Raw genomic sequence first — 24983 nt, forward strand, 5'->3', positions numbered from 1 at the left:
CACCTAGTTCAACAATGAAATGTCTTTTAATCGACTAGATAGCCTTCCTCGCCTCCGATAAGACTATCGTGCATCGGACCAAAAACTAGGGTTCGTGGACCTCCCCGAAACTTTTGTGCTTGTCTTATCTATTACCATCTTTATTTGCTAGACATATTCGTTTTATATCTCATCTCAACAGTATATGCAATTCACAGGACATGAAAGCTGTAAATAAACAAGTATGAAAGCGGTCAATACGTTTGACGCGCATATGACTCAATCTGGACTGGCATTTGAGGCAAGTAGCAAGTACTGCTAAACATACATCTAACCTTAGAGGTTTCTAGAAAATAGTCATAAGTCTGGCTGGTCTGGATTGATTACATGCACAAAGCCTAAAACCGGATGTAAACGTTGGATTGATTGATTTTATTAGGTGATCTTGAAAAACATATACAACCATTACTATTTTTTTGTATTAGTCCTACGATGTCTAAGTGATGGGCTGGAATTGCACTAATGGGCCAATTTTAGGATATTAGTCCTCTAACCAGTTATTAATTGATTTGGAATGCTTTTGAAAAGTGATAAACATTATGGGCATGCTCAGGGGCAGTTGGATATACATACAAGGTTAGAGATACTTTTAACCTTATTGACTTTGAGTGCCCGGCACTTGCACGGGTTTTGACCATCGCTCTGGTCAGAATAGGCTCTCGGTCAAATCATGAGAGTTGTGCGTCTCGTCGATCCGGTTCTACTGGTTTGATCCAGAGTCAATTCCGAGTTCAGGTTAGCGCGAAATCGGCTCTGGAAGTTATTGGGCACGATTTATACACCATGTTACATATTTGGACTTCTGGGTCCTTTTTACATCGGGTCTGGCCCGTTATAATACTGAATATTATTCTACAGTAAATTGTCTATGTCTGGGTTCAAACTAGGCTTGAATCAGAGTCCGGATGGGCCTGGAAACACGTTTTGAAGTTTGGATCACGTTTGGAAGGATATGCAAGCGAATCTAGGAAGAGGTGACAACGAAGAACACGGCTCCAGCTTAAGCTGTCGGCGTCGACAGGATGATGTGGTGAAGCCGCCGGTTTGTTCTGGTGGCGCCACCGATTATAGCGGCGACGACAGGGGATTTTTGACAACAGTTCTGGGATTTGTTTTGCTTCGTTCTCACTCGTTTCAAGTCCGTTTCTCATGAAAAAATAGTCAAAACCGCATAAAATCGAACAAAGAATCCAAAAATAGCAATTTGAGAGTATTTAAAGCTTATTTAGATAAAAAAATTATTTTGAAGCAGCAACTATTTTAAAGATATTTTCATGGCAAAAAAGATAAAAACACTTTGAAACATGCTTTCTAAGGGCTTTAAATCGATTAGTTTACTGGATTTGAGAATAAACATAGTTAATTACTTCTAATTAATAGGTCTATCATCGAATTTCATGGAAATTTAATGATTAAGCTAAATATGACAATTTCATGGCTAAAATTAACACGTAAGCTAAAATACACCCTAAAATACACAATTACAAAAATTATGATATTCATGACATGGAAAATCAAAGGAATAACTATAGAGGGTCCTCAGAATTACCGTCTTTGGCTCGTTTACTGGCCAAAAGGATGCGGAATCCAGCTTCGAGTCTGTCACGACCAATTTTCATGAATCGTGACCGGCGCTAGGGTATGGGTATGGTTGTACCAAAACCCGTAGCTAGAATCATAAACCTGGAAAATTTGGGAAAACAACGGGGTCAGATTTACTGAGTAGAGTTTATATAACCATTTACATTTATTAAGTTAAAAACCTTTAAAACGTTTAATAAAACATTTTCATTATGGATTATCAATGAAACCCTAATCCACAATTCTAAATCCATTGTCGTATCGGTGAGACGTATCTCAATAACCGATCCCCGACTATCACTTAATATATAGTGAGCCCAGGAGACGTATCTTCCACCGATGCCCTCACTAAGGTGAGACGTATCTCAAACCTACCTCATTGCCATAATCATTACCGGTGCGCACGCAGTCCCGATGATGCCCATCGAGTAGCACGTTCCAAATCAAATCCACAATGCCGAAAACAGTTCAAAAGCTGTTTATACATATATATACAAAATATAACATTTTCTTAATAAAGAGGTAAATAGAGATATAAACTCACTGCTTGCTAAATCCACGTGATCCTGACAAGCACCTAACTCTAGTTCGCCTCTGAAGTACGAACAGTCGACAGGTCTAAATAAAATATTAAAATCATAATTAAAATCAGACCCTAACTCTAAAGAGTACTAGACACCACGTAGGACTAGCACACACAAAGCAAAGTCACATTTAATAACACCTATATTAAATGCATTCCAAAAATAACCCAAGTTATAAAGTACGTACAAATCATGTAAATATATTTAGAATGATTTGTAAAATAATTTAAATTAACCCAAGTTAAAAATCCATATCAGTGAGTCAGCCGAGTCATTTAAGACTACCAAGTTTCTTCCCACTTGTTGGGCGACCACAGTCTAACCCAAAATAAAACTTATTAAATTTATAAACCCGAGTTTATAAATTAAAATAATTATCCATTTTAAAGTGGAATTTAGTATCTTGCAAATTAAGTAACCTAAGTTACAATACAAAACTTGATCAAATAAGTCTTATAAAGTTTAGGGACTAAACTATACTTTAGCCAATTAGGGACTAAATTGTACTTTAGCCAATTAGATAGCCGAAATCAAATTAATTACTTTTGTTATAATTAAAACAAAGTATAAAGTTACTAACCCAAAAACTTACTTAAATAAGTTCTAAAAACGTTCAGGGGTTAAATTGTAATTTAGCCAAATTCATGACAATTCGATATTCGAAATTAATTTAACTGCTCGTTTTCCGATATACTAATATATAGGATAAACAAAATCCAAAAAGTTATCCTATAGGTAAAACTTAACTTGAATAAACTTTTTAGAAACTTTTAGGGGCTAAACCGCAAATTAGCCAAATTGACATTTCAATTAAAATTATAAATTAAATATAATTGACCGAGTAATTATATTTAAGTTATAAAATATTTAACATGTTCAAATTGTCTATTTAAAATCAACGAGTTCAAGTTATTATTAAAACGAGTTCCACAGTTAAAACTAACTTGAAGGATTCAATTGATTTAACAAAACAATTTAGTGACCACATTAGTCAATTAACCAACACTTTTCAAATCAAAGAAATAAAGCCATATGAACACAGTAACAAACCCGCCCATCGTCATCTTCAACAATTTGAATTTTTGACAAAAGCAAACACAGTAACACCGAGCCATATTAATAACTCCATAGTTTTCTTATCAAACCAACTCAATAAGTGATCACAATCAAATATTAACCAAGATCATTTATCAACTCAACAAAAATAATATGAACTTCAGCTAACAATAATGGCAGAACCTAATTATGAACTCAAGATTCGAATCCAAAATTCAAATCCAAAACTAAACATCGGTGGATCAAAACGATGGACCAAAGTTATCCCGAACCATTAACAACCAAGGAATCAAGAGATAATAATCATAAACTATGCAAGAGTCATGACAACAACAATGGAATGGACAAAATTCAGCAGCAATATAACGGCAACAATATAACAATGAATCGATGAACCGTAGCGGCGATTAAACGAATAAAATTTACGTACCAAATTCAATTCCAACACGTAACGATTATAGAGATCGCCGAGTCGATGAGGACCGTCGAAAGACAATCGGATTTAAAGCTAAGCAATGAGACAAGAATTCAAAAACCGTATTTGACGATATCGAAGCAATGAAAATATGATATAAGAAACGATGCGTGAATACTTACCGGATTGGAAACTAATGGTTGGAATGGTGATAAACGAGGTTTCAGATTGCTTATGAGGATGGAGGCTGAGGTTGTTTAAAAGAATGAAATTTTTAGGTTTAGCTAAAGAAAAGAAACGTACAACAGTAAACTATATATAAAGGGAGGAAGACGAAGTTTTGTTATTTACTGCTGTTTCATAATTGATTAGCATGGCTTTCTTTTCATTTTAAATAAATGGGCTTTTAATTCTTACAAATTGAATAGGCCTTTATCAAGTTAGTCCAATTCATGAGTAAGGCTTGCATGGGTTTTTCACTTTTTATGCATTCATAATCTTTTCCTTCTCTTTTTTTTATCTTTTAAATTTAATAATACACACTAACACGAATCGGACCACGATTGAATCAACGAGCGACTAAAATAAAATTAAATAAAAATATATAATAATAATAATAATAAATTACTAAAACTTGACGGAATGCAAAAATTGATAATTAAAATAAATAAAAAAAAAAAAAAAATAAGGAATATTACAGAGTCTATGCAGCTTGCGTTCTTGGAGAATCAAAGAGATTTTATGTGTTTTTGGGACTGGATTCAAGTGCAATTTGTGTGTGTATTGTCCTATGCTGTTCGGGCAAAGCTAGGGTTTTTCTAGGTGGGGATCGAATTGTGCTATGTGATTTTTACCTTTCTGGTCCTCCTTTTTACTCAGCTGACTAACAACAGTATTTATAGGGGAATGGTATGACCTAGGGTTTCTTAGAATCTTCTAGAATATTCTAGGTGAAAGTGTATGAAGTGATAGGTCTTAAGTAATTAGGATTAGCTAGAAATTTTGTTTTAATTAAATTCATATTTAGACTTGGTAGCCTGCTAAAAGAGTGTTAAAAGTGTATTTTGGTGCCCGAAAGTGTCAAAAAAGATTTCTTGGGCCCTATAGGTTTGGTCAGTCCGTCAAACTTGCAAATTGGTCCAAAAACTTTAAAGATATGACAATTAGTCCAATTTCTAGACTTAGATTGCAATTTCTTTGAATTTTTATGGGCTATTTACGCCTAATTATGTTTTAATCCTTCCAAGTTCACAATTGTGCACAGACTACATCTGCTTAGATTCCAGCAAGCAAATCGAAACCTCGTCATTCGGACGGTTTTCTCTTAAAATCATCATTGGACGCTTCAGTTTCTTATCACTTTTTACCTATCCGAAATTTAGGGTCTATAATAGTACATTTAGATTATCACTGATAAGCTCTTTAAAAAAGTCTAATATTTTAATTGAAAAGTTTGATAATCAATTAAATCTCCAGTTGAATAAAAATTGAAACATGCTGAGATATAGAAATAAAATTTGTTGTTTCATTCGGTTATTTGGAAAAAAATGATATTGTTTGATGGCCAGTTTATAGAATTTTAGAGTTAGGTTAATGGTTCAGTTTTAGGGTTTGTAAAATTGTAATAACCGAAAAAACTGAACTTGCCAAAATAGAAAAGGCTTTTGTTTGATTATATACCAAAATATGGGGCTTTTATTTTGCCTAAATTTGTTAGAAAGTTTTCACAAATATCCATAATAAGGTGAAATATTCTTAAAAGTACTGGGTTAAAATTGTTTTTTAAAAATACGGTTTGAATTTTTTTTTTTGTAAAAATATTTCTTTTTTCTCGAAAATACTTTTTTGGGTTTTTTACTCAAATAACCAACATTCATGTTTAATTTACTTTTATACCAACACATATTTGACATTTTAAAACTACCATGCAAGGGAGAAATTATTACTTTTATACCATCCATATAAATAGAACCCTAATAACACAAATCCTCAATTACAATTATTTTCTCTCTCCTCAAATTTCTCTCTCCTTTCTCTTTCAATTTACCTTTCACACAAATCTCAGATTTATTCTTCGCACCAGTCCGCCTCCGCCGTTCCATTTTTGCCGTTTTGCCTCCGCCGTTTCGACTCCGCCGTTTCGCCTCCGCCGTTTCGCCATCTTTCTTTTATCATTTTGATTTCAGATCTGAAATTTTTAATTCTTTTTTTTCATTTTCAAATCCGTAATTTGTTTATTTTTACTGTTGTTTTCACCATTAAACATGTATAAAGATTATCTTTAAAGAATTTAATACTCATTTCATGTAATGTAGAATAATATTGTGATTTTATGGAATAAAATTTTGTTATTTCTGCATTTTTCTTGTGTTTCTGCCTTTTTTTTATTCTGCAGAACGATTTGTTGATGAAGATTGATTGCTGAATTATTGTAATGTTACAATTTTGTTGATTTTATGTTTACTTTATGTTGATATCAACTGATTTTTTTTATTTTTACATTGACAACTAAGATAATATTGTCTGTGAAATAAACTAAAAAAATAAATTAAATTAAATTGAGACTAGATAATGATATGCTAGCATCGGGGAAGAAGACATATTATGATGTTGCATTATTGTAATGTTACAATGTTGATATGGTGTTGATTTTCGGTTGATATTTTGTTGATTTTAGCATCGCTGGAGAAGGCAATAATGATGTTAAATTATTGTAATGTTACAATGTTTATCTTATGTTGATATAGTGTTGACATGGTGTTGATTTTGGTATTGGTAAAAAATATAAATAATGACTTTGAATTATTATAATATTACAAATTTGAATTTATGTTGATATTATGTTGATTTTGTGTTGGTATTTTAGATTGAAAAAATAATTTATTAATCTTTGGTTAATTTAATGTTGATTTAATGTTGATTTTATATTGATATATATATATATATATATATATATATATATATATATATATATATATATATATATATATATATATATATATATATATATATATATATATATATATATATATATATATATATATATATATATATATATATATATATATATATATATATATATATATATATATATATATATATATATATATATATATAAAATTAAATATATGATAAATAATAAATTTTGATTAATTATTAGCAGAAATAAAGTTAAATAAATATTGAAAATAAAAATTAGTGTTAAAATTTTTTTACAAAATTAATACTATCCAGTTTATTAAATGTTGTTGATATTATGTTGATATTGTGTTGATATTAAAACTGACAAAAATGTCAACAATAAATAATGTACACATGTTGATTTTATATTGATTTTGTGTTGATTTTGAGTTGATATTTGATTAATTTTAATGACAAATAGTATACACATGTTGCTTTTATGTTGATTTTGTGTTGATCTTCAATTAATTTTAGGGATTGCGCATGTTAATTTTAGGTTGATTTTGGGTTGACATCGAGTTGATTTTGCGTTGATTTTGATTAATATAGTTTAAATAATTGTACATCAATAAAATTCAACATTGATTTTATAATAAAGTTTGTACGTAGAATATAATATAAGAAGCATAAAAACCAACCAAATTTCAAAAATGCCGAAATGAATTTAGTACATTCTAATAAATTAACACTCTAGAAAATGAAAGTTATAAAAAAATGGTTGAATACCAATAGCATATGTTTATGTAGGGAATTTCAGAATGTTTATCGAGGAAAAAACACAAAGAGATCAATCATTCAAACAAATATGTGCACTCCACATTCCATCCTGCTGCTTTTCAAATAAACATCTATTCCGCAAACTTACAGGAGACATTTATTTCACAGACAATATTATCTTGTTTGCCAATGTTAAAATAAAAAAAATTAGTTGATATCAACATATATCAACATAAAGTCAACATAAAATCAACAACACTGTAACATTACAATAATTCAGCAATCAATCATCATCTACAAATCGTTCTGCAGAATTAAAAAAAACGCAGAAATACAACAAAACACAAAAAAATGCAGAGTTAACAGAATTTTATTATATAAAATCACAAAATTATTCTACATAATATGAAATAAGTATTAGATTCTTTAAAGATACTCTTTATATATGTTTAATGGTGAATAAACAGTAAAAGATAAACAAATTACAGATCTGAAAATGAAAAAAAAAAGAACAAAAAATTTCAGATCTAAAATCAAAAAGAGAAAAAAAAGATGGTGCGGTGAGATAAAGGTGGAACGACGGAGGCGAAACGACGGAGATGGAACAGCAAAAACGGAACGGCGGAGGCGGAATGGCGGAAGTGAAGGAATAAGAACGTGGAGAAACTATGCTGGACTCGTGGAGAAGAAAAAAAAGCCGCCAAAATTCAAGAGAAAAAGAAGAAACAGTAGAAAAGTAAGAATTTAAAGAAATTAGGTTATAATTTTAATTTTGGATGGTATGAAATGTAAACTTTGGCTTTGGATTATATAAAAGTAAACTTGGGCCAATTTTCAGTATATCGGGTAAAAAGCCCTACTTTTTTTATTCTAAAAAATATGGTTTAGGTTATCGACGGTTTACCAATAGGTTTCTAACAGTGTACCAAAAATTGATTTTGAAACAATTGTTTTAGATTTAAAACTAAATAAACTGTTAAAATCACTATTAGCTAAGACAATGTAGAAGAGTGGCACAGGAAGACGAAAATTCGGAGAAAAAATGACGAGGAAGATAATATATATATATATATACAAAAGGATCAATTAATATAATTTGTAAACTTCAAGGATATATATGTTATTTTATTTTTTAACAAACAATTTTTTAAAATAAAATGTAACAAAAGAGTACAATATTATAAAATAAAAAAAGATATTAACATACTTTTACATGCCATAGATTTATTAATGTAATATGTCAAATTTTATAGAATTATTAATGTAATATGTCAAATTTTATACATTTATTATGTAATATGTCAAATTTGGTAGTTTAAAATAATTACCTCTACTACAATTGGTGGGTCGAAAACAATTTCCAATTACAACAACACACTCATAATAAACACATGAAAAGGGTGATTCAAAAACAAAAATAATAGAAATAAACAATGATGACCACAAATTATAGATAGAATAAAATACAGGCCACCCACCTTATCTTCAGAAGTCATCATTCATCACCCAAAACATTGATCAGCAGGCAGAGGTCCAGGAATGTAACCATTATCCAAGAATTGCAAACCAAACACTACTAAAATGGCAACAAATGATAAATATGATAATCCTTCAACACCACCCAACAATCCAAATGGTCCATTAGGCAGACCAGAGCCAGTTTTAGCCTTGGTGTATAATGACCAGCCTATAATCCCCACGACTACCAAGTAACTCACTCCTTCTAGCGCGCCTAATGAGCCGCCCGGGCCTGGCGGCAGGCCGCACCCGGTCGTTTTGAGGGTGTAAAGAGACCAACCGATTACCGGGTTCGACACTAATCCGGCAGCTATTGCGCCTATCTCTATGGCATTGTTGCTGCTGTCTGTACTCTCCTTTGCCATGCTTACTATGAACTTTGGTTTTGTTTTAGTGATTTTGGGATGATAACCATATTGTTGTTTAGATGGTAGAGAGGTTGATACTGGTGATGAGAGTATCAACATTGTTTTTGAGGCTGTTTTTTTTGCAAATTTGACCAAATTGTAATGGTTTACACCTCTTTTAAGTGGGAGATATAGAATTTTCCCATCTTTTTTTATTGGGTGCCTTCTAGCCCTTGGATCTTAAAAGAGTTAAAATCTGGATGCTAGTGATAATGATACAAGAATCTTAAAATATTTATGAGAATTTGTGGAGATATAGGGGAAAAGAGCTATTGTCCATTCAGAACTATATTTATTTGTCAAAATAATTTTACGGAAATGAAAATAATGAAATAGAAACGACTAAACCATATTATTCTAACGTGTTACTAAAAAATACGAGAAACTGTCAAAATATAGGATTCAATAAGTTTCCGTACTTTATTTAGTGAAATGAATTCTCTGCTAGAGCTAATAGAATGTTTAATTACAGTTCATCTTATTGACATCAAAAGAATCATTCTAAGTAAAGACTATGGATGTGAAGGTGTATACTATAGACCCTACGAATAAGAAGAATAAATGAAAGAATGAATTGAGTTTCAAGTGGACACAATGAAAGAATAAAAAGAAAGAATGAATGAATTAGCTGGACAATGTGCAGGGCTTGAGGAACCAGAATACATCCAAAGCTTTTGCTTCTCTTCCATCCACAACGGAAAAGTTTCTTCCTCTGTCGTCGGATTCTTCCTTCGCCGCTTCCTTATTTTGCTTCACTTCCTGAAGAATGCCTCTCTCCTATAGATGAGAGTCGATATTAGTTAGCACACTGCAAAGCTCACCTTTTAAAGGCATCATATGTAATTGCAGGAGAGTTCCGAAACTCTATATTTATAATTTATTTATTCTTGTAAAATATTGTTAGACTGCTTTTGTTTCAGCGTCTTCTACTTCCGTGCTATATAGATGACAAGTTTCAGGTTGAAAAACAACATAAATGTGTGCACCGATTTTCTGTTATCTACTAATAGATCTATTCAGCTCTATTAAAAATAATGCAGTCAAATGCAGCAAAAGTGGTGCACAAAAAGATCTTGGGCTAGTTCAATCTAATAGCTTGATAGATGAAAAATAAGATAGCTTCTGCAGTTACTACTTTATATGAATTCCTACTAACTAGAGGTACAATTCAGTTGTTCAACAGGTAACTATATAACATGGAAATGGAAAACATTCAAATGGAAAAGCTGAGACGGGAAATGGCAAAACAATATATTTATATGAGAGTATGTCATAAATATAGAGTTTCGGAGTTCTATAAGCATTTGCGGAAATGAAAATGAAACATAGAAACACAGCACTAGAAAATTTTCGTAATGATGAGCTGCGAGTACAAAGCTCTATTGAACTGCAAGTGATAACAAAAGCTCCATTTCCTTGTTCACTCAATGGGATAACTATTCTGCAATTACTAGTTTATATGAATTCCTAGTTGACTAGATACCATTCAGTAGTTTTAACAACTACAACTATATAGCATGTAAATGGAAAACAATGAAACAAGAAACGCCGATACAGGAAATGGCGAAACAACATTTTTTACGAGAATAGGTAATATAGAGTTTTTGAGTTTAGAACCGTTCCTGAACACAAAAACGAAAGACGTGAACATAGGACTTGGAAAGTTTCTGTGCAACATAGACAACTAAAGATGAGCAGCTAGTGCAAAAGCCCTATTGAACTGCAAGCAATAACAGAAGCTCTCTACACACAGGAACATAGGAGATAGAAAGTTTCCGTGCAACATAGACAACTAAATAGAGCTGCTAATAGAAGCCGATTTGAACTGCAAGTGATAACAGAGGCTCTCTCTAAACACAGGAACATAGGACATAGAAAGTTTCCGTGCAACATAGAAAGCTAAAGATGAGCTGCTAGTACAAAAGCCCTACTAAACTGCAAGCAATAACAGAAGCTCTATATACCCTAATTCAGTCCACGGCATCCTCCTTAAACAAAAAGATAAATACATGGTAAATGAAAAAAATAAAATCAGTGATCACATACCATAACTCTGGGTTTTGAAGACTTTGAAGGGGTGATTTTGGTGGGAGCACGCGTCGCAGAAAAGCATTGAGGGGAAGGAGGATTGGTCCGAATTTGCAACAACCGCTCCTCTCCTTTATGCTTTACATTTCCCAACTTTAAAGGGACTGGAATATTTTCTGCATCATCCATTGCTCTGAAAACCATTTTGCCACCAAAGATTAGCCACATGCATGGTGATTAGCTAGTTAATGGATACTCATTCAATTCTTGCATAGATACAGTTCAAACGTTTAATAATTTGTGCATAAAACTCAAGATCATAAACACTTGCACTTAAATTACAAATGAACTATATGTGCCTGTACTAATAAACAATTAAAAAAACAAGAAAATAAGAGATTATTTTACTCACTTCTTCCTCCTTAGCTTCTCTTTGCTACTTCCTTTCTCAATTCCTTCAGATTTCTCTCTACCCATTTCAAGCAAAGGCTTCCTCTCTTTAGGAACCTCACTAACCACAACAACTTCTATCTTCTCTCCCACTTGGCTCTCCTTCTCACCATTCTCTTTTTCTTTAGTTCTCATCGCCATCTTCTTCAATTCATTACAAAACTCACTAATATGACCTAGAATATCCTTCCCCGCAAACAAATTCCTCGCAGATAACGTGCTTTTCAGCCTCGGTGCTTCTTTGGTTAGTGAGATATCATCAACTGCTCTTTTCTTTTCAGTACTTGATTTAATTATCGATTTCATGGACTTAGCTTGGTAACTCGGAGGTTTTGACAAATTCGGGTTCTGGTTTTCACCGTCTTCATTAAACTTAAATCTATCACTAGGTGTGACTGGAGACTGATTTTGCCCTCTCCACTTCAATTTTCCATCCCTATAGATCAAGATATGAGCTTTATATAATAAATCTTTAAAATCTTGTTAATAATACAAATATTAAGTTTAATTCTACTATGCTAAAGAGTAATTAAGTACCTTAGATTCCAGCTGCCAAGAGGGGATTTAGAAAGCTGCATTAGACCAATTCAACAAAGAAAAAAAAGTGAGACAATAACACAGTTGAAATCGATAAATCCATTAGCCAACAATAATAGCACAAACACTTCATTCAATCAACGTAACATTTCAGACACTACGTCTCAAACACGACACTTCATTTTCTACACGGGAAACCTTAAAAAACGAACACCGTTTCACCGTGCCCGTGTCCAAGTGCCCCGTTTCCCGTGTCCGTGCTACCCAACACTAAACAAATTCTTAGAAATTAACTAAAGATTAGTCTGTTACTCCTAATTAAAGATCATTACAAAACCCATGAATGCTGAATAACAAAAAAAAGCTCAAAGAAGTCAAAGATCAAACCTTTGAATTTGGAGTAGCTGTTCTAAGAAAATCCTCAACCGTCTTAGGATGATTACAATCTGCAACAACAAATCTCATGAGCAACAGCAAAATTAACACTCACATTCAAGAAAATTAAATGTAAAAAAAACAAACCAGGTCTGCAAAACCAAGCCTCATCGTTGAAAGAATCATCATCATCTTGAGGGTTCAAGAAATCAACCCATTTGGGTGCACTAATAGTTTCATACAATTTATCTTCAACAAACACTGACTCCACCTTCTTCCAGTCTATTTTAGCTGGTTCCATTCTTGAATATCACTGCCAAATAAGAAAATTCAATCAAGAAAAGGAATTGTTTCAGGGTTTTAAGGGTTTTTAGAGAGAGAAACAAGAAGCCCTGGAAGTGAGGGCAAGAGATTGTGAATTGTTAGAGAGAGAAAGAGTATTTGTTGTGTCAGAATGTAACCGTTATAAGAAGAATGAACGTTTTTATGACCGTTGGAAGAGAGGGATTAGTAGTGATTAAGATTAGTAAATCTAATTATGATTACTTCTGTAGTCTATAGGTTTAGTTGGGGTTATTAAATTGGAAAATAATTATTATTAGACTTTTGTTTGGTCAAGGTTTTACTAGCTTTTTCTTGGATCTGGGCTGCGAGGATTGATTCAGTGCGGTTGAGTATAGGTTTAGTGATTCTGTATCTGAAAGGCGGTACTCCACGTGGCTTAAGGGAAGATGATTATATTCTTTTGGTGAATATAATTAGCAATAAGTTGTATCCATAAAGTAAACTTTTTAAATATCTTTTTATATTAGACATATAAATTTTTTTATTTTTATTAAATAATTAAATTAAGTGTTGAATAACACTTTTATATTATACTAGTTTCACATTACGTGCTATGCACGTGGCTCGTAACGTAACTCCTCAATGAACATATTAGTAAATTTATTATAATTGTATCAATTTTTTATTTATAATTAATATTAAATTAGTTAAGAATTTTTGTAAAAGTAAATATAATATATTCGGCTATTAATTTTTTTTTCATACTGAATTTATTTTTCTTTTGGTTTTATAATAACCATAATTAAATCATTAATTTAATTTTATTAATAATATCTTTAAAAATAATAAGATAGAAATTTAAATAATAATATATTGACCAAATACATTATTTTAATTTAGTAGTTCAATCAAACTAAAAAATAGGTATTCCTACTAATTTGGAGACAGATTAGTTATTTTTTACATACTAAAAATTAAATTGGAGATAATTTAGCTACCTATTCTAATTAGGACTTTAATTATAATAGTGATTAATTAAATAACTAATTAGTTAATGACTATAAAACCTTTATTTAGTAATAAATTGAAAAGGATTGTTCAGTAAATTTGCCTGCCCCCCCCCACCATCCGTGCTTTTATATATATAAAATAATTAATATTCATGTAGAATATATAATAAATTTTAAATTTTATTAATTATTAATTATCTGACGTGAAACGAAGTTGGTTTTTTCATTTTTTTATTTATTATTAGAATTATTAATTTATTAAATATTTACTATTGGAAAGTTAACTATACATAGATTAAGGGTTTAATCACCAAAAAAAACCCCACCTTTTAGCCCCTTTTCAAATGCACCCTGACGTTGCAATTTTTTCAGCTGCACCCTAATTCGCATCTTTGGTTTTCAATTTCACTCTCAAGTACTAAATTGATCTCTTCTCCATTTGAAAAAAGTTAAAATAAGTCATCCATTTTTAATTTTTTGTGTGAAAAAGAGTTCAAAATGAGTACTTTAAAAGGGTTTTTATAAATTTTTTCCGAGTGAAAAAGAGTACAATTTGATTTTGAGGGAGGAATTAAAATACAAAGTTGCGAATTAGGGTGCAGCTAACAAAATTGCAACGTCAGGGTGCAACTGAAAAGGGGTTAAAAGATGGGGAGTTTTTAGTGATTAAACCCTAGATTAAGTACAAGTTGGATATTCTAGACTACTATTACTATGATTGCTATACATCAAGAACACAAGATTGATGAACCAACTTTGACGCTCTTGTTGATCTTCATTGACAGAATGTTGAAGCATTATTGAGCAAATGTTGAAGCAACAACATGACAGTCACTAAAGACACGATCTTTGATAATAAATTAATAATTATCACTCTTCATTACATACCAAGCAATAGTTTATCAGAACAACTTGTTTACTAAGGAGGTTGCCGACAATGGGCATACAATATGTAACGGCTTGCCGAAGACAATTATATATATACTAGTCTCGCTTTGTGTGCTACGCACGTGGCTCGTAACGTGACTCGTCAATTCATGTATTAATATTTTAAAACAAAATTAAAAAAATCAATTTAATTTTTTTTGTAAATTTACACATAACTAACAAAGATTTGAATAATATTAATTGTGTTGCTAGTGTAGTCAAACTAAAAGATTGACATTCCTATTAATTTGGAAAAGATTAGCTATTTTTTCTATACTTAATTAATATTCCTCTATCATGATACAATTTTATTTTAACTAAAACTCTAATTATAATAATTTTTTAGTAATTAATTATTATAATTAATTTGTTAATGACTATAAAACCGTTATTTAATATAAATTAAAAAGGGTTATTCCGTAAATTTGCCTGTCCCCCCCATCCGTGCTTTTATATATAGTATAGATATAGATATATATACTAATTTCGCATTACGTGCTATGCACGTGTCTCGTAACGTAACTCGTCAATGAACATATTAGTAAATTTATTATAATTATATTAATTTTTTATTTACAATTAATATTAATTAGTTAAGAATTTTTATAAAAGAAAATATAATATATTCGGTTATCAAATTTTTTTTCCATATTGAATCTATTATTTTTTTGATTTTATAATAAGCATAATTAAATAATTAACTTAATTTTATTAATAATATCTTTAAAAATAATAAGATATAAATTTAAATAATAATATATTGACCAAATACAGTATTTTAATTTTGTAGCTCAATGAAACTAAAAGATAGGTATTCCTACTAATTTAGAGACAATTTAGTTATTTTTTACATACTAAAAGCTAAATTGGAGATAATGTAGTTACCTATTTTAATTAGGACTTTAATTAAGATAGGTATTCCTACTAATTTGGAGACAATTTAGTTATTTTTTACATACTAAAAGCTAAATTGGAGATAATTTAGCTACCTATTCTAATTAGGACTTTAATTACAATAGTATTAATTAAATAACTAATTAGTTAATGACTATAAAACCTTTATTTAGTAGTAAACTAAAAAGGATTATTCAGTAAATTTGCCTGGTACCCCCCCCCCCCCCCATCCGTGCTTTTATATATAGTATATATTGATTTTATAATAAGCATAATTAAATAATTAACTTAATTTTATTAATAATATCTTTAAAAATAATAAAATATAAATTTAAATAATAATATATTGACCAAATACAATATTTTAATTTTGTAGTTCAATAAAACTAAAAGATAGGTATTCCTACTAATTTGGAGACAATTTAGTTATTTTTTACATACTAAAAGCTAAATTGGAGATAATTTAGCTACTAATTAGGACTTTAATTAAGATAGGTATTCCTACTAATTTGGAGACAATTTAGTTATTTTTTACATATAATATGTTCGGTTATTAATTTTTTTTTTTCGATACTAAATTTATTCTTCTTTTGATTTTATAATAACCATAATTAAATATTTAACTTAATTTTATTAATAATATCTATAAAAATAATAAAATAGAAATTTAAATAATAATATATTTACCAAATATAATATTTTAATTTTGTAGTTAAATCAAACTAAAAGATAGGTATTCCTACTAATTTGGAGACAATTTAGCTATTTTTTACATACTAACAACTAAATTGGAGATAATTTAGCTACCTATTCTAATTAGGACTTTAATTACAATAGTGATTAATTAAATAATCAATTAATTAATGACTATAAAACCTTTATTTAGTAATAAACTTAAAAGGATTATTCAGTAAATTTGCCTGCCCCCCCCCATCCGTGCTTTTATATATAGTGTAGATGTAGAAGTGTATATATATATATATATATATATATATATATATATATATGTGATTAGGGCGCTTGTGGGAGGAATCGAACCTGCAACCTTGACATTTTATTGTCTAACGCTTATACCATTCGAACTATAGTTCATTGGTAAAGATTCTTAATAATATGACAATGCAAATTCTCTAAAAAACTACCTTGTTTTATGTTTTAAATGACTGATCCAGTACGATGATGACGGGTATGAAAAGCTTGAAGTAAGCATTCTTAACAGAAAACACCAAGAAAATCTCCCATTGTTGTAGGAAAATCTTGAAGAACATATTTAATGAAGTTTTCTCTGCCTAGTTTAGAGAGTAATTTTTCAACAAAACGTTTAGAAGCGCATCAACTGAAGAAAAATGTTTCACAAAAATTAAAAATATGGAGAAAAGTACTCCATTAATGAAGTTTGAAATTTTGTTAGTTTACTGTTTTTTTAATTTTTAATTAAAAATATTGAAAATAATTAAAATTAAATATTTATTATTTTATTTGAATTACGAATTAATCCATCATAATTTGAATCAATTTGATTATTTCTAAGTTAAGATCATTCAAGAATATTTTGTATATATTTAAATTTTTTGTATGTTATAAAAGAATACTTTTACTATTATTGACTCCACTCCTGCGCATGGAGTTTACCTGCTTCAGAAGGATGTAGATTAGAGGTGGTCACAGTTCATAACCCGGCGGTTCCGGTTTGAAACCGCCGAGTCACGGTTCAAGAAAAAGTGGAACCGGCCCGAAACCGCCTAAAAGACGGTTCCATGACGGTTCGGAACCGGACGGTTCCGGTTCCGGTTTAGGACGATTTAAAAAATAAAAATAAAAATAAAATTTAATCACTAAAAAATGTAATTTAACAATAAAATAACTCACGGAGATAGTATTATAAGAAAATAAAGAATTTTTTTTAAAATTAAAATATTAACTAAAATTTTAACTAAAACAAATATAACATATATTTTATTGCAAAAGTAAATATGTTATATGATAAAGATATAATATATATTTTAAATATATAATATATATTTTTTATCAACGGGTTTGACCCTTAAACCGCCGGTTCCGACCCGGAACCGCCAGTTCACGGACAAATTTGCAACCAGCCCGGAACCGCCCTTTGTACAGTTCCGGGCCGGTTATAGTCTGGTTCCGGGTTTGACCGGTTCCGGGCCGAGTTTGACCGGGCCGGTTCACGGGCTGACCCGGCCCATGGCCACCTCTAATGTAGATGAATCAAAATAAAGTGTAATTGCATAAAAATATTTCACAATTTTCGTTTTTTCCGATGTAAGCACATTTTACCGAATGTGGCACACCCACATTCTAACATTTTATTTTTGTATTAAAAAACTCAATATTTTATTTTTGTCAATTTACGGCCTAATTGCTTATCCAATATCGTTTTAATAATTTAAAACGGTCAAAACAACATCATTTTATGCAGGAAAAAGCGTCTAAAACGGCACTGAATAACGAGATGAAAAGTTAAAGAAGGTTGAAAATTAGAATGCCGTATTTGATAAAATATGCATCAATTGAAGAAAAAAAATGTAAAAGATGAGAACTTTTTATGATAATAGATGATGAAAATAGGTAATCTTATTTAGATTAACTTGAGAAGTTTAGTAGATAGTTCAATCATTATGCAATAAAATAACTATTTAAGGGGTCAAAATAAAAAAGATAAAAACATAAGATAACATCTATGAACAAATCCAAATTTGTAACAAATTGCCGTAGTAAATTCATACTCTTGCTATATAGAAGCTCAAACTACATCGTTTCTTTCACTAAACAAAACTTCTATGGAAAATGAGAAAATCACTAATCCTACGTGTACAAAAACCATACTAAACCACTAAAACAACTAGCCGTAAAACAAAAAACAAAAAATGGAGGCAAAAGGAACATAAGGGTGGTGAATTTATCTTCTCATTGCTTTGATTCTTCACCAAATACCTCATTGTTACAAACTGGGCATACCTGGTTTAATAATAATATTAGATCAACAACAATTTGAGATGGAGACAAAAATGCATATAAAACTGACTCACCTTGTTAATCCCAAGCCATTTGGAGATGCATTCACAATGGTAAACATGTTTGCATGGTAGTTTCATTTGCTTGTCCCCTCTTTTATACCTCATCTGGCAAATTACACATCTGTTTCACACACGGAGCCCAAACGTAAGAATGACGAACGGTGTAGAATGCTATGCGGTATGAAAAAGAGTTTTGCAACTAAGAGTAGACTACTATGCGGTACGGAAACTTCTTGACTTTTACATTTCAGCGTTTTGTTACTATTTTTAGAGACGCTTCTGAAACTAATAACATGTTCTTACAAAACATATTATTTCACTTCTTTCCGTTTCAGTATTTTTCATTTTAGCCTTTCCGTTTTCGTGCTACATAAGTAGACGATATACTTTGCAACAATCACATGATCTCTAATCCACATGCAAACCTAATTGAACAAATAGACTACTAAAAAGAGAATAGAATCTTCAATGGAAAAAGGTAAAATTAGTACAAGCAATTGCAACACAAATTATCATACGTAGTGTCAAGTCTGCATCGTGTTTATAGCCAAAGTAGAAGTTATGCTTTCAAAAGGGGGAAATCAGTGAGTTTCTATACTCTAATGAAAGGTCTATATCAATCTAGGACGTACTCAACAAGGAACTTTTAACAGTCGAGACTGAAACCTAGAAATAGCACCAGAAGTGATACAGTCTAAGCATCCATTACTAAATAAGCTTCCCATTCTATACGACAGTTGTTAGACAACGACACTGCATTGTCATTAAGATGCAAAACTTTAAAAGTGCTTAGGTCTCCATAGTCCCTAATAATGTCCAGCAACAAAATTCTAATACAAAATGTCCATTGCAATGTATTTTTAAGTTACCTAGAGATAGAAGCAACATAAAAATGAAATAAATGAAAAAATCACCACATTAACCATTATGCATATGAATGAAGCAAATTTAGATAAATGTAATTTTTTTCTTTTTTGAAAAAGTGATGGTTCTGTTAACCCAACAGATAAATGTAACTTTAAATTGTAATAATGAAATATGCAAAAAGTTTTACCTCTCCCCAGCTTTTCTCCTGGAGAAAAAGCTTCCAAATTTGCATCTTGATGTTGGAAGCAAACTAATAAGTTCCTGTGGCAGGCCTCTACTTTGAGTTCCAACTGCCTCACCTAAGTCCAGTAATTCCTGCAGTACCAAGAACAAATAGCTGATATAGTCATATGATGCTTTCTACATTAAGGATTATATCTATCTAAAAGCATGAGAAGCTGATATACATCCATCAAGTTTCATAAATGCTTGGTTTAAGTTTGTAATGATAGCTCAATGAGATGCAGAAGGATTCTAATAAAAAAAATCAAATGACTAGATATTCAGTTTTTTTAAACTCGGCAACACAAACCCTGGTTGCAATTTTATCAGGCTTGATTCACATATTTATTGATGAAAATAACAATATTCAGCTCTACCATCAAACAAATGCATCTCAACAGAAGAAAGAGAACAGGACAAGTGACTTGAAGCAGACCTCATACGTCATGGTATCTGGATCAATATCATCTTGCCAAACAGCCTGCAAAAATGGCACCAAAGTTCTGATGGTTTAGTTAACTTATATATCAGTCCATATGAAGACATCATCAACAAGAGAGCTTCATACCTGAGGACTTTCACTGGTTGAATGATTTGGGATACCTGCAAAAAGAAAGCAATTGTCAAACAACCTCAGCTGTAATCTCGGAAAATAAGCAGACAAAGAAATTCTTCAACTTCCGATAAATATGCACATGAGTTTAAATGTTAAACAGGAGGAAAAGCTTAACTCAACTGTCAACCGCAGAATATATATTTAGGTCTCTCACATCAATAACATAAACATAAACAAGGCCCTTTAGCTTTTAAAAATGTTAGGTGACGTGAATCTACAAATTGCCAAGAGACTAAATGGCGTCATATCCATTCTGATGAATAAATAAAAATTAGACCTCAAATGTACAAGTAGGATAACCATGCAGCCAAAGATGTAAGATGGACAAAAATTTGTAACTAACATTCTTCTGGTGAAGCATGCACCCCAACAACTGCATCTCCTTCGGATTGTGTATCTATATTTGTTGGCTCTTCTATGTTCAACGCTGAAGGGTGTTCCCAAGTTGCCCTACTAAGATCAATTCTTGGTACATTATCATTTACCTCGTATGAATCATAATAAGTATTCCCAGAAAATCCATATTTATATGCATTCATGTTCATTGACCAATACGCGTACTCCTGTGCAAAGAGAAAGAAAAAGTTGATACGATGGAAAAAATTATTCAATACATAAAGTCATAAACCATTAAGAGAAGTATACAGAGCAATCCTAAAACACTGAAACTACAACAGTGTGTTACATACATGCATAACAGAGGACTACTAGAACATCGTCATAGATAGATCGTTATGCACTACCCAGGTTTCAGTCATCTAAAAGCAATGAATCCAACGAATATTGTTAAATAGGCACCTTGCCAGTAACTTAAGCTTTTCCATTTATTCATTTTTTGGTTCTATCTCATAGCTTAAGCTGTTGAAATGCTACCTTAATCAATAAATGTCACATATGACATTGACATCGGAACATCTTGCAGTTCGTTTCAATTTTCAGACAACAATGGACTATCAGCCTCTCTCTCCTTCAGAGTCTACATAATTTATAACACACCAGTTCACAAGCCGCATAATTTACTTCGTGGACATGTGCGCCTAAAAAAGAGGTGCATAAATACACATCCCTGGTCCATAATAGCATAGGCTAACTACTTTTATACATTGTAAAAACATGATCAACCTAATCAGAGACATTTGACGATCAGGCACATTAAGTTGTGGGTTAATCAAACCCGAATTCAAATAGGAAACTTTAAGAAGCACTACCTGAACTTGATCAAGCATTTGTCCGGCATGAGCATAATGCAGAGGCACATGTGTTGCCCCATCAAACAAGTTCATAAAACTCTCAGTGACCGTATAAGGGAAGCCGGTATTTATGTATTGCACCTCCATTTGTCTATTATCTTCATTCATTGCAAAAAACACTCCACCAAATCCTTAATCTAGTTCATCAAAAGAAACTAAAAATTTACGGCAACAATTACACCTGCAAAACCAAAAACACCAAACATAGCTATCATATCTTAATCAAAATAAGCACCAAAACAAATTTCATCTTCACAATTTTTTTAAAATCAAACCCAATTATTCCTTTTTAACATTTCACAAACCTTCAAACCTTCCGAATTTACGCAACTCATCCCGACGCAATTAAAACCTCATTATCCTGTAAAAATTACAAAGAAATGATTAGAACTAAACCATATTAACTGAAAAATTAGCAGTTTCTGTTGAAATTTGAGGCAAAAGGAAAAAAAAAACTCACATAAATTGAAATAAAGCAAATAATTTCACATATTTCAAACAAATACAACACTTGAAAAGGGAAATTTGCAACAGAGTCTAAAAATGGACAATCTTCATGTACAAATAGCTCATTAATATTTTAAATGGCAAAATTAGAAAGAAAGAAAAAGCAAACAGAAACTGAACCAAAAAATACGCAAAATATTGAGAAAAAGCAACAGAATTTCTGTTAGGATTTCTTATAATATTTTTGATTATATGGAAAATATATTTAAATAAAAGGAATGTGTACCTCAGACAGCAAAATCTCTCCACATTTTGACTGGCAAAAGAAGATTTCCTAACAAACAAACAAAGAAGAACTAGAAAATGTCAAAAGAAATTTTAAAAACACAATTAATTTAAATTTAAAGAGAATTAAAATAGAATGCTGCTAGAAAATTACAAGAAAAATGGTGCCTCAATTTAGTCTCTGAAATATTAAATTTGTGTGAAGTTTGGAGGATTTTGGTGTGTTGTAAGAGAGGAGTGAAAGAGAAAGTGAAAAAGCAGTATTTATGTGAAATGAAATTGGTTGAATGTTTCAATAGGATAAAACTATTTCATCATTTTATGTTTTAACAATTTGTTTTTTGTTTTTTTCTTATGTTTTTCTATCAATCTTATTTTAATTGTCCTTTTTTTTTGTCAAAGATTATAATTGTCCTTTTCACTACAACTTCATTGCAATTACAAATTTTAAGTTTAGGAAATATTATAAAAATAACCCCATTGTTTAGGAGTTATAATTAATCCATATTAAATTTTACATAACAAAATTCATTGTAATGTTTAAAACATTTCAAAAAAATGACACTTGTTAATCTTTATGCCATATAAGGTCAAAAGAAATTACATCTTCTCCCCCAAAATTAAAATAAAGTGTCAAGTTGATTAAAATTATATTATTTAGCAGTTTAGTCCTAATTTTAATAGAATTAAAGAAAAATAAAGTTTTCTATTAATCTAGAGCAGAGAAAAGTTAGTTTAATAAAATAAAAAAAATTAATTATTGTAGACACCTATTTTGCGGACAGGTGAAAAGTGAGAAGCAACTGAAGCGTCCAGCGATGATTTTCAGAAAAACTCGTCAGATAACGAGCTAGCGATCCGTGTGTTTGAATTTAAGCGGGCTAAACTCGTCAGATGACGAATTAGCGATCTGTGTGACGAATTTAAGGGATTGAAGCGTAATTAGCCGCAAATAGCCCATAAAAGTCCAAAGGGTAACAATAAAAGTCTAACAAATTAGACTAATTGTAATGCTTTTAAAGTTTATGGTCCAATTTATAAGTTTGACGGATTAAATTGGCCATATTCAAATCCTTGTGGCCCTAAAAATCCTTTTTAATATTTTCAAGCATCAAAACAGCCTTTTAGCCACCTTTTTTTTATGGCATTTATCATTTGTTTCGAATTGAATTAATTAATTATCTAGTATAAACATTTAATCTAATCTAAATACCTAAAGGAATAGTTATAACCTAAGTTAGAATCTAGGAACCCTAACCCTTAACATTATAAATTCAGCTTTATTAAACCTAATCAGGGGAGGCACCGATACATAAGAAATCAAATATACAAACCTTAATTCTACCCTATTTGGTCGAACCACCCCATCAAAACACACACCGCACTCATTCCAGTCCAGAAATCAAGCTATTACGCTTCAATCAATCAAGAATCTACTACTACCTATAAATTGAGAGCGGGATCCTACATCCGGATTCTAGAAGACGAGGCAAAGACTCAAAATGGTACTTTTGAGGACCCAATCTAATCTTCATCACTTTTTTTTATTGCCATGTGATTTGCTTTCAATTCTGTCAATTGGGATGCATGCTATAGACACCTATTTTCCGGACAAGTAAAAAGTGATAAGAGATTAAAGCGTCCAATGATGATTTCCAAAGAAATTTATCCGGGTAAAGAGCTATCAATTTTCTTGCTGGAATCTAAGTAGACGTAATCAGTTTATAGCAGCAAATTTGGAGGATTAAAATGTAATTAGCTGCAAATAGCCTATAAAAACCCGAAGAGATTGTAGTCTAAGTCTATAAATTGGACAAATTGCAATATCTTAGAAGTGTATGGACCAATTTGCAAGTTTGACGGACTGAAATTGACCATATCAGGGTCCCAAGAGTCGTTTTTAATACGTTCGGGCACCAAAATAAGCATATAACCCTGTGTTTCTTAGCCATCAAGTTCAGATACGAATTTAATTAAAAAAATTAGAGTTATTAGCTAATCCTAATACCTGATGATCTATCACTTAACACTTCTTTAACCTTAACCTTAACCTAAATTCTAATTAGACAAAATGGTAAATAGACTTAAGTAAACTCTAAACCCTAATTGACCACTATATAAACAGTCTTAAGACAGCTTAGCCAGAGGTCGGACCAGAAACACAAAAACCTAGAGCAAAATTCGACCACACCTAAAAAACCTAGTCTGGCCGAATTTCACACCACACACACACACACCAATCGCACTCGATTCCAGTCTTAAAATATAAAAAAACGCTTTAATTCTCTAATAACATAGCCCTACACATATTTGAAGCTGGATTCCGCATCCACTTCGCCAGCAAACGAGTGAAGGACTCAAACCGGTAATTTTGAGGACCCTCTATATATCACATCAATTTTTATGCCATGATTATCATATTTGCTGAATTTGTATGAATTAGGATGCATGTTTAGTCTTTTGTGAATTTTGTC

General features: G+C 31.1%; 3 protein-coding genes across 4 annotated transcripts; all 3 read right to left on the reverse strand.

Moving 5' to 3' along the window:
- Positions 1-7430: 7430 nt before the first annotated feature.
- On the reverse strand, positions 7431-9496 carry LOC126661025 (uncharacterized). The gene is made up of 2 exons (XM_050354777.2): positions 8832-9496; positions 7431-7659 (listed from the first exon to the last, which is right to left on the reverse strand). Exon 1 carries the CDS (start codon positions 9336-9338, stop codon positions 8856-8858), a length of 483 nt encoding a protein of 160 aa, XP_050210734.1. The 5' UTR covers positions 9339-9496; the 3' UTR covers positions 7431-7659; positions 8832-8855.
- A 178-nt stretch (positions 9497-9674) lies between these two features.
- Positions 9675-13186, reverse strand: LOC126661024 (uncharacterized). 2 transcript variants are annotated; one of them, XM_050354776.2, is made up of 6 exons: positions 12816-13183; positions 12681-12739; positions 12294-12328; positions 11719-12192; positions 11325-11499; positions 9675-10055 (listed from the first exon to the last, which is right to left on the reverse strand). In XM_050354776.2, exons 1-6 carry the CDS (start codon positions 12967-12969, stop codon positions 9903-9905), a joined length of 1050 nt encoding a protein of 349 aa, XP_050210733.1. In that variant the 5' UTR covers positions 12970-13183; the 3' UTR covers positions 9675-9902. The 2 variants fall into 2 exon arrangements, with proteins under 2 accessions (XP_050210733.1, XP_055959972.1); XM_056103997.1 differs by having other exon boundaries at positions 10013-10086; positions 12816-13186.
- A 5325-nt stretch (positions 13187-18511) lies between these two features.
- Positions 18512-21958, reverse strand: LOC126662370 (E3 ubiquitin-protein ligase BIG BROTHER). The gene is made up of 7 exons (XM_050356337.2): positions 21736-21958; positions 20871-21090; positions 20480-20514; positions 20348-20392; positions 19877-20004; positions 18835-18943; positions 18512-18763 (listed from the first exon to the last, which is right to left on the reverse strand). The coding sequence occupies exons 1-7, from the start codon at positions 21883-21885 to the stop codon at positions 18713-18715; spliced, it is 738 nt and encodes a 245-aa protein (XP_050212294.1). The 5' UTR covers positions 21886-21958; the 3' UTR covers positions 18512-18712.
- Between the last annotated feature and the right edge of the window lie 3025 nt (positions 21959-24983).

Source organism: Mercurialis annua, linkage group LG8 (assembly GCF_937616625.2).
Source record: "Mercurialis annua linkage group LG8, ddMerAnnu1.2, whole genome shotgun sequence".
NCBI lineage: Eukaryota > Viridiplantae > Streptophyta > Magnoliopsida > Malpighiales > Euphorbiaceae > Mercurialis > Mercurialis annua.